Consider the following 9,295-nt stretch of genomic DNA (forward strand, 5'->3'; position numbering starts at 1 on the left):
GAGTGGCAGATAGAAGCACTTCTGTACGATGGTGACATCGTGCACCCGTCCTGGGGATGATGCCTATGATGTCTGTGCTGCAGGGGAATACAGAAACGTGAGCTTGAGTGTACTTGATGGAAATTTGTCGGATGGTGAGGATGGAGAGGAACTGATCCAGAGGGAGTCGGGATCTTTCTTCTTTAGCTGCTGGGATTTGAGTTGAGTTACTGAATATTGAGTTAACTTGCTGTTTTTCCTGCAAATGTGCGCAAGCCTAACAGACGCAGGTGCACGCACACACACACACACACACACACACACACACACACACACACACACACACGCACACACAAACTTAGACGAAGATACACAGACTCTTGATACCTTCTTTATTATGCTGCTGTTATTATGTGGCACATTGTTTGCTTCCTTTTGTTAACATTTGTCGTTGGAGCAGTAAGAGCAGAGAGCACAGCTTATTGTTAAATACACAACTGAACATGTTTTGCCTGCCTATCTGTTTGACTGAAAGGACACTGATCTAGATTTGAAGTTGGTTCAGTATAAAAAAAAACAAGTAGCTTCAATGTAGTGAACTATTCTTGTCATCTAGCTGTAGCTACGTTTCTCTGGGAAGTAGCTTCAGTGTAGTGAAGCTTCATTTAATGTAGAATAACTGGTGGCTCACTGCACTTTGTAAGTAGCCTGCCCAACAACAGTCAATAGAATTTTAGATTTGAGTTTTTGATTATAATAATAACCTCTTTTAACTGGATTAATTATAGACATCTTCTTGCTTAGGCTGTAGTAGTAAATGGCCTTCAGCGTCTTTTGTGAATCATTTAGGCATTTGGTTCACCTGCTTGCAATGTTTTTGTCAAAATGTATTTTTTGTAACAATAAGTCATCCCCTCTCCCTGTGAGCCCATGTCTGATGGAAACTGAGTATAGCAAATTTCAGAAAATTTGCCACAGCAGACGCTGTTGCGCGGATAAACTGAATAGTCACTGTCATTTGCAACATCTGTGGATGTGTTTGCAGTAGGGAAGCTTCCTTGTTTAGTAAAAGCCAAATTAGTTGTAGCTTTGACCGCCAGCACAGGTCAGCTTCCTTTTTGCAATTCATTTAATCCTTTTTCATTCTATTGACGACGCTTTCAATGAACTGACGTCCCCTCGGTGAGCAGGGAATTTGAAATTTTGTGTTATCATCAGGAGTTACTGATGTGGTTTCATGCATTTTTCATCATGTCAAAGACGCTGGGGAAAAGATTTCTTTTTCTTCATATTGTCACTTTTTCATCCTTTTGGCATACGTCTGCTTTAGTGTGTTTTATCAAAAAGAATAACAGAATGTTGAAAAAAGGTTAGACGGGGAGGGCAGCGGGCCTTGTGAGGTCCAACCACACACACCTTTCTTGATACCTTGAACACATTTCACAGCTCATCAGTGCAGCCATGAAAGAGAGATTGCTCCAATGCATTTCTGATGATCCTCAAAAACAGTGCTCTCTCACCCAAATATCTGAAGGTAATATTCTTGTCATACACACACATCCACAAGGCTGTACTCACTTAACAGCATACCAATCAATTGTGTGTAATGTCTGCAGAATAATCCAATTGGTTCAAGGACCCTTGATGATCCTGAAGATAAAGGAGGATAATGCCTTTCCAGTTCCCCTGTCTCTACCGCCCTTGGGTGCTTTGTTCCTCCTTGACCGAGTAGCTGTCACACTAAGCCCTCCAATCATTAGTGTGTTATTATTTATTATTATTCATTAACCTGTGGTCAGCAGTCGGGCAGATAAACAGGGGAAGTGACTGTCCTCTCTAATGAGAGCAATAACTCTGGTTAAATGAGATGATTCTATCACAGAGTGACATCAGGGAAGAATTAATTTATAGGATGGAGAAAGTTGAGTCACACTTTTCATGTGGGAATCAATACCTGTGATTCATGTGAATTCATGACCAGCATCTTGACAGAAACTCCTTACACGGGGTTTCTAGTTTTGATGGTAATAGTATCTAATTTTCAGTGATAGGGACTTTTTGGGGTCTGACATTGATTGAATGGAAGCCAATACAACAATTAATAGCTGCAGTATTAGAATATGTTTCATATTTGAATGCCTTTCTTTCATGTTGAAGGACAGGTTGGTTTATAATCAACTACAAACCAATGGAGTGAGTTTATGTTGAGCGTTGATTTGTGATAACACACAGTTTCCACTGATGCAGAGTCAGTTTGGAAAATCTCACATACTGGTCACAGTCATTTCACAAAGTCCATTATTCACTCAATATCAAACCAAGGCAGTGGACAGGAGTAAATTTCACTGCACATCTCCATATTCCTTGCATAGATTGTGCTGTGTTATGTTAGCTATTATGTGTTTTGGAGCATGCAACTGAAGGAAACCACCAAGCTTCTGATCAGTGAATGACCTGCTCTACCACCTAAACCAAGGTTGACCCCAGTGAGTGTCATGTAGGTTGCAGACAAACTCTTCAAATCACAATTCACATGAATGTATCAAGGACAACTAGTTCCACTCATTACTGTGAAAGCCGCTCACTGGGTACATACAGTATACCAAAAAGGTTTTTGGTTGCACCTCCAAATAAAGTGGTGGCAAGTTCCAAGATCTCAGCCATTACTTTCAGAGAACCAATGACCTGAGCTATGAAAATAAGTCCTGACGTATAACAAACTATGCTATTTATTTCTGTAATTCAACCTCTGTGTCTGCATCAACCTCACGCATGCTTGATGCCATTTCATTTGTCCAGATGTTTGTCTATATGTTACCACGAAGGTATCCTAATTTTTAAAGCTGGTTTACTTTTCTCTCCAATCAGAAGAAACAGCCATCAGTGTGCACAACACCATGCTTACTTTATTTAATGAAAAATGTTCAGCTTTATATCACAAAAGCTCATAAACAGAACCTGGTTTATAACAGCAAGGGCATTGTTTGAATCCCAGAGCTTGCAGGATAAACCTGGGTAGGCATAGTCAAAAATGACCTCTTGCCCGTCCTTTACTACCAAGAGGTGAGGTAACCTTTTGCAAGGCTCTTAACTTTGGTATTTTTTAAATTGGACTTGAAAATATTCAGACTTTACACACTGTTTTCCTCTGCTGCTTCTCTGATGTCTGGCCTCCCTCTCACTCTGACCAAACCATAATTGGTGACTGTTGAAAGAATGGAAAGATGAATTAAGACAGTTTCGGATGACTTTCAATTTATTGCTATCGAGTTTGAATTAAGTGTCTTGTACAATGATGAAAATACTGTTTCTGTAAATGATGTCTGGTGGCTTTGGCAAGAGTGATTTAAGGGCTGTTTCTGCTCAAACAAAAGGGATTTTACTCTTTAACAAAAAGGTTTAGGTTTGTAGTAATTATTTCCATACTGTTCATACCGTTTTAATGGATGCACATTGATGGTGCGCAAACACGCTGAGGGGTTTCATTGCAGCCGAAGCAGTCTCACGAAATACGAGACCAATTTCAAAATTGTTCTCCCCGTTAGCTACTCAGACCCTCAAAACAATGCGTCCAAGTTGGAAAATACATTCATTACTCCTTGACTCAAAACCACTTCAGTGAAGCTGCTCTGTGGTCAACAGATCACATCAGCACTGGGCAGCATCCAGGTGAAGAGGTGTGTAATTGTGAGACCGAGCAGAGTGTCCCTGTAAAAGACAGCATTGCTCTCTTTGCAACTGCCCTGGGTAAATTAATATTTAAGCAACTACTGTTGCTGCTGCTTTAGTAAAACCAGCCCATATCAAAATCTTACTCTGCCATGACAGGTGTTGGTCTCAGGCAACTACTGCCAGCTGTTTTCCTTCTCCTTTCCTTATTTTACATCTGAGCAATCTTATCAACAGCTCTTTGAAATCTCTGCTGGATTTTAAACTTATTGACTGCATATGATGTCAAGTCCGGTGTCAGCTGGTGGTTTTGTTTGCTTGTTGCTCTACCTGCTGGGGAACCTGGAGCACCATCTGTCCATGGTCGGCCTGGAGCCCACAGCCAATACAATGCCTTGTCCAATGAAGATGGGCGGTCATGGTAACATTCCTGAGTTCTGATCCCAGAATAGACAGAGGAGTTCCTCGACCGGCAGCTTCTGGGCCCCATGACTAGCCCTCCACCTCCAGGATGACCAGCCTCAAGTCCACAAGAGAACACCCACATCAGGTAAAAACTCTGGTCATAGGCAAACCATCATGTTAAATCAATGTTAAAATAAAGTCAGCAATAACTTGCTGTGTCCCAGATGCTACTGTCCGTGACATAGAGGACAAAGCTATTGATATCCTTGCTAATGAAGTGGACATTACCAAAATCATTGTACACATCAGTGCCAATGACATCCATAAGGAGCAGTCAGAACTGTTGAAAAGGGACTTTGTGCACATGAGATTGGTGAAGCACATTTATGTGTCCGGCCTCGTGCTCTTGTGCAGAGTTGGGTGTTTACACACCTGGCTGTCATCAGCCTGTACTGCCCACAGCATCTCCTACATGGACAGTTATTTAGAAGTGATGGAATAGATCCTAACTGACTGGTGGCAAAGCTACTTTCCTCAAACATCTCCTACTATGTTGCCTATCTGTGCACTCCTTTCTCAGACAGTCAAAGCATCTTCTCAATGGCGACTCCTTCAGACCATTCCCACCACTATTGACTTCCCTGGGGTCCGAGTGGCAGTCAATTGGTTCCTCTTGTCTCTCCACTGCTCATTTGGAGCCAGGACGCTCAAACAACTATAATCCCCCGACAGCTGACACTTCTTTTCCCTGATAGGTCAACCATTAGTTTTGGACCTGTGAACTTGTCCTGCAATATAGCTATGACTCCAGTCTCTGTAACTAAAAGACCTCATAGCCCGTTTTCAAAATCCAATGACTGTTGATCCGTGAACGGCATTTTTAAAATATTGGGTCCCTCAAAAATAAGATGTTCTTAATGAATGATCTTATTTCTGAACGTCAGTTTGACTGCCTATTTTACTGAAACCTGGCTAAACACAGACACACCTGCTGCTCTTATTGAAACCTACTCCAAGGAGAGGGACTAGTGGGACAGCCACCATCTGTACTGATGCTCTGAACCCAAGGGATCTTTCTTTTGAAGTTTTTAGCTCATTTCAGTATCATGCTGTCACACTGAAATGTCAAGTACGCTTTGTTGCAGTTATTGTTTAGAGACCACCAAACCATTGCCCAAATTTCTGGCACTATTTCTCCGAACTGTTATCTATTATCAGCTGTAATTATAACAACATAATCATTATCTGTGACTTTAATTGATGAGAGACAAGAGGGGTACCGACTGTTTACATCTATTGGAAGATCTGAGCTTCATACAACATGTCAATGAACCATAGCTATGGTCACACCTTGGATCTTGTCATTACAAGAGGCAAGAGGGAATTTCTGTTGACATATCATCAGTCATGGATGCAGTTCTGTCTGATCACTACTTAACTGTCTCTCTTCATATGCTGAATTGTAATTCTAGACACACTGTGAAACACCCATATTTTGTATCTGAATAGGCAGAAAAATTTATCTTGTATATAAATAATAGGTGGCTGCACGGTGGCGCAGCAGGTAGTGCGCGTGCCTCACAGCAAGAAGGTTGCCGGTTCGATCCCCGGGTCAGGCGGGGCCTTTCTGTGTGAAGTTTGCATGTTCTTCCCGTGCATGCGTGGGTTCTCTCCGGGTACTCCGGCTTCCTCCCACAGACCAAAAACATGCTCATTAGGTTAATTGATGACTCTAAAAATTGTCCGTAGGTGTGAGTGTGAGTGTGAATGGTTGTTTGTCTCTGTATGTGGCCCTGCAATCGGCTGGCGACCGGCTCAGGGTGTACCCCGCCTCTCGCCCATTGTAGCTGGGATAGGCTCCAGCCCCCCGCAACCCCGAAAGGGATAGGCGGTATAGATAATGGATGGATGGATAAATAATAGGTCTGAGTCTTTGCCAACTTGTCCATCATTGAGTGAAGCTCTGGTGGATAAACTAAATACAAAACTACAATCAGCTATTGACCATAGTGCACCTGTAAGTACAGATCATCCAGCATTCAGAAACGATGGATGATCTTATTTCTCTGAACTTATGAAATAAAAATTGTAACAATCCAAGAATAATTTTTTCAACTGTCAATAGTCTCCTGCCCATAACTACTAGTCAGATCACCTGAGCACTGAAAAATGCAATGAATTTTCTGCCTGTTTTAGAGATAAGATCACGGCCATCAGAATGACCATTACTCAGAAAAGGATGGACAATGTACTGCACAGTATTACACCAAAATCCAAATGCACCATGCACTGCTTTAAAGAAGTGGACTTGGAACTGATCAACTGATTTGTGAGTTAAAATCTTTGATTTGTTTTTTGTTTCGTTTTATTTGTTTTTAACTGTCTCTCTCACTCATAGTTCCCAGGCACCTTAAAACTGCTCTTATTACACCATTGCTTAAAAAAGACAATTTAGATTGGTCTGTCATTTCTAACTACAGACCAATCTCCAACCTGTCTTTTCTGTATCAGACTCGCAGAAGTATGGACTCACAAAGCAGACGACAGACTGATACAGTTCAAAAGGTTTAATCCAGGCAAAGGTCGGTACACGGGCAGGCAATCCAATAAGGCAGAGGTATCCGAAACAGCAGGCAGAAGAATGGTCAACAAACAATGAGAGGGTCGAAACACACACTAGGAATTTGGATATAAAGAACTGGAACACTCACACGAAGGCAAAGAAGATCTGGCACAGGAGGAAGGGAAGACACAGGGTGCTTTTCATTACATAAATTGGTCTCCTCGTCTCCTCCACTCGCTTCCTCTCCTCGCGTCTTAGCTCCGGCCAGTGAGGACATGAAAGAGGGATGCGAGGAAGGGATGTGAGGACGGAGGAAACGAAACTCCGAAATGAAAAATCCTCGCTCCACAGCGTCCGTCCGAAGCGACGTCAATTACTGATGACGTTTGCACAGCTGTATTAGCTGTCAAAGGGACTGCAGCTGAATGCACACAGAAGCCTTTATTTAAGAGCAATTTCTAAAAACACACAGTAGTCTTTAATTTTGTAATTTGTTTTAAATATGTGAATCATTTAATTTTTCTTTTAAATCATCTAATATATGTATGGGTTTGTGTTGTTTGACGATCGCTCAAAAAGTAAAAATAAAATAAAAAGAAAAGAAAAGAAAGAAAAAAAGCTGCTCCGTGTGATGCCACAACTATTTGTAATTAAAGTCACCTTTATATCCTAAAGTGCCAGATACATCAAGCACAGACTGACGGAGCATGATATTGCGTTTCATCATGTAACTGTGAGAATAAACTGTGTAATTAAAATGATTTAATTGTGTTCAGCATAACTTCCGTCAATTTGCATCAGCTGGTGGATCAGTAGCAACAGCTGATCATTGTGCTGATTACAGCTCAGCTGATTTTAAATCAGCTGACGAGCAATATGGCTATAAAGGCAAAAGATCTGTACAGCCTGCTTGTCCATTCGAAGATCATTTTCAGTGAGAGGACATTAAACAACAATGAATCCAGCGATTCTGTGCGCTGCCAGGATCTGGCATGGGCTCCAGGAGGAGGTCCAGCGCTCCAGGCGCAGGAGAGCACGACTGCGTCGCATACTGCTTTTGCAGCAGGTAATACTCACTTGGCTACTTGACAAATGTCATTATAATGTGCAGTATTCTTCACCAAACATTGGAGTATTAAAATGAAGCAGATTTGTAAATTAGCCTCATAATGGTTAGGCCTACTTGTACCGCTGAAGCATTGGAGCTGCATTTCTAAATATCAAATGATTGCTGATGATGATAAATCAGTGTTGATCATTCTAGTCAGCATCTTGACTATCAAATAGAAATACACAACTAAGCTGCAATTCCATGTCTGTAGGTCAGAAATCCTCCCCTCCAGAGATATCGCCAAAGAAATCTCACTGTGCCCGTCCTAAGAATGTATTTCGATGGAGAAAGCGAGCTCCTGATGGATTACCACCTCACCCGGGCCTCGATGGATGCGGTGATGAGGTTACTGCCACCAGAGGGGAGCCGTGACTGGGAACAGGCAATCACAGTCTTAATAACTGTGTACTGGCTCGCACACGGACTTTCTTACAGCGTGGTGTCCCGGGCCTTTGAAGTTCCACTGACCACTGTTTACAGGTACGTAGTCACGAATGATATAGGCAAATAAATCCTCCCACAGTATGATAGTAAATGTTTGCCCACATTTCATATGCAGGTTGGTTCACAAAGGTGTAAAGGAGATTGCTGCACTGCGCCAGGATGTCATCCGTTTCCCCACCGCTCAGGAGCTGGAAGACATTGGGCACAGTTTCCAAGTCCTGGCCCATAGTCCGGTTTTTGCATCCTGCGTGGGTGCCATAGATGGGTGCCATGTCAGAATAAAAACCCCGCCAGGACCCGACGGCCAAGACTATTACAACAGGAAGCTTTTCCCATCGATTCAGCTTCAGGCGGTGTGTGACGGGAGGGCCAAATTCCTTAATACTTTTGTCGGGTATCCAGGGTCGGTGCACGACAAGAGTATTAAAGAACAGTGGTACAGTATGTTCAAGAGTGCTCTGTACCCTCCCCAAGGATACTTCATTGTGGGTGATGGTGGCTACCCCTGCATTAGCCATCCAGTAGCCATCATCACCCCGTATCGAGAGCCACTGCAGGGGAGGGTACAGAGCAGGTTTAACAACCACCATGCCTTCGGTATGCTTAAGACCCGTTGGAGGTCCCTGCTATTCAGAGCCATTGAGGTGGACCACACTTTCGCCCCCACTGTCATCACCGCCTGTGCTGTCTTGCACAACATTTGCTTGACGGCTGGGGACATCATTGAGCCTACACTGGACCCCGATAACCCCTCAGTGCCTCCATCGCGTCCAGTAAGGTGGGAGCAGAGTGCTTCTGCTTGGAGGGACAGACTGGCTGCACAGCTCTCGGCCCCTCCTGTGCGTATTTCAGCCTTGCAGGAGCATGATTACTGAACAGTTTGCCTGGCTATTTTTTGTTTCTACATGCACCTGATGTGTTTTTTTTTTTTTGGCCAGGCATTGGTTATGTGGCTATGGGCCCATCCGATTTTTTTTTTATTACTGTGTTTAGAGATCTCATTTATGGACTTGTATCTTAAAATACTGCTAATAGTGAGCACACGGATCTATCTATCTATCTATCTATCTATCTATCTATCTATCTATCTATCTATCTATCTATCTATCTATCTATCTATCATC

At 42.7% G+C, this 9,295-nt stretch overlaps 1 protein-coding gene across 1 annotated transcript; it reads left to right on the plus strand.

Annotated features, from left to right (window-relative positions):
- Positions 1–7,571: 7,571 nt before the first annotated feature.
- On the plus strand, positions 7,572–9,046 carry LOC139342429 (uncharacterized). Its single transcript, XM_070979520.1, has 3 exons — positions 7,572–7,682; positions 7,939–8,207; positions 8,287–9,046. Exons 1-3 carry the CDS (start codon positions 7,572–7,574, stop codon positions 9,044–9,046), a joined length of 1,140 nt encoding a protein of 379 aa, XP_070835621.1.
- The last annotated feature ends 249 nt before the right edge of the window (positions 9,047–9,295 follow it).

The sequence above is a fragment of the Chaetodon trifascialis genome, chromosome 14 (assembly GCF_039877785.1).
Source record: "Chaetodon trifascialis isolate fChaTrf1 chromosome 14, fChaTrf1.hap1, whole genome shotgun sequence".
NCBI classification, from domain to species: Eukaryota; Metazoa; Chordata; class Actinopteri; order Chaetodontiformes; family Chaetodontidae; genus Chaetodon; species Chaetodon trifascialis.

Bases quoted from the DNA above. Each gene is read 5' to 3' on its own strand.
- LOC139342429 (XM_070979520.1), top strand. From the start codon at position 7,572: ATGAATCCAGCGATTCTGTGCGCTGCCAGGATCTGGCATGGGCTCCAG. The intron at 7,683-7,938 runs GTAATACTCACT...CCATGTCTGTAG, and splicing joins GCATACTGCTTTTGCAGCAG to GTCAGAAATCCTCCCCTCCA. The intron at 8,208-8,286 runs GTACGTAGTCAC...TTTCATATGCAG, and splicing joins CCACTGACCACTGTTTACAG to GTTGGTTCACAAAGGTGTAA.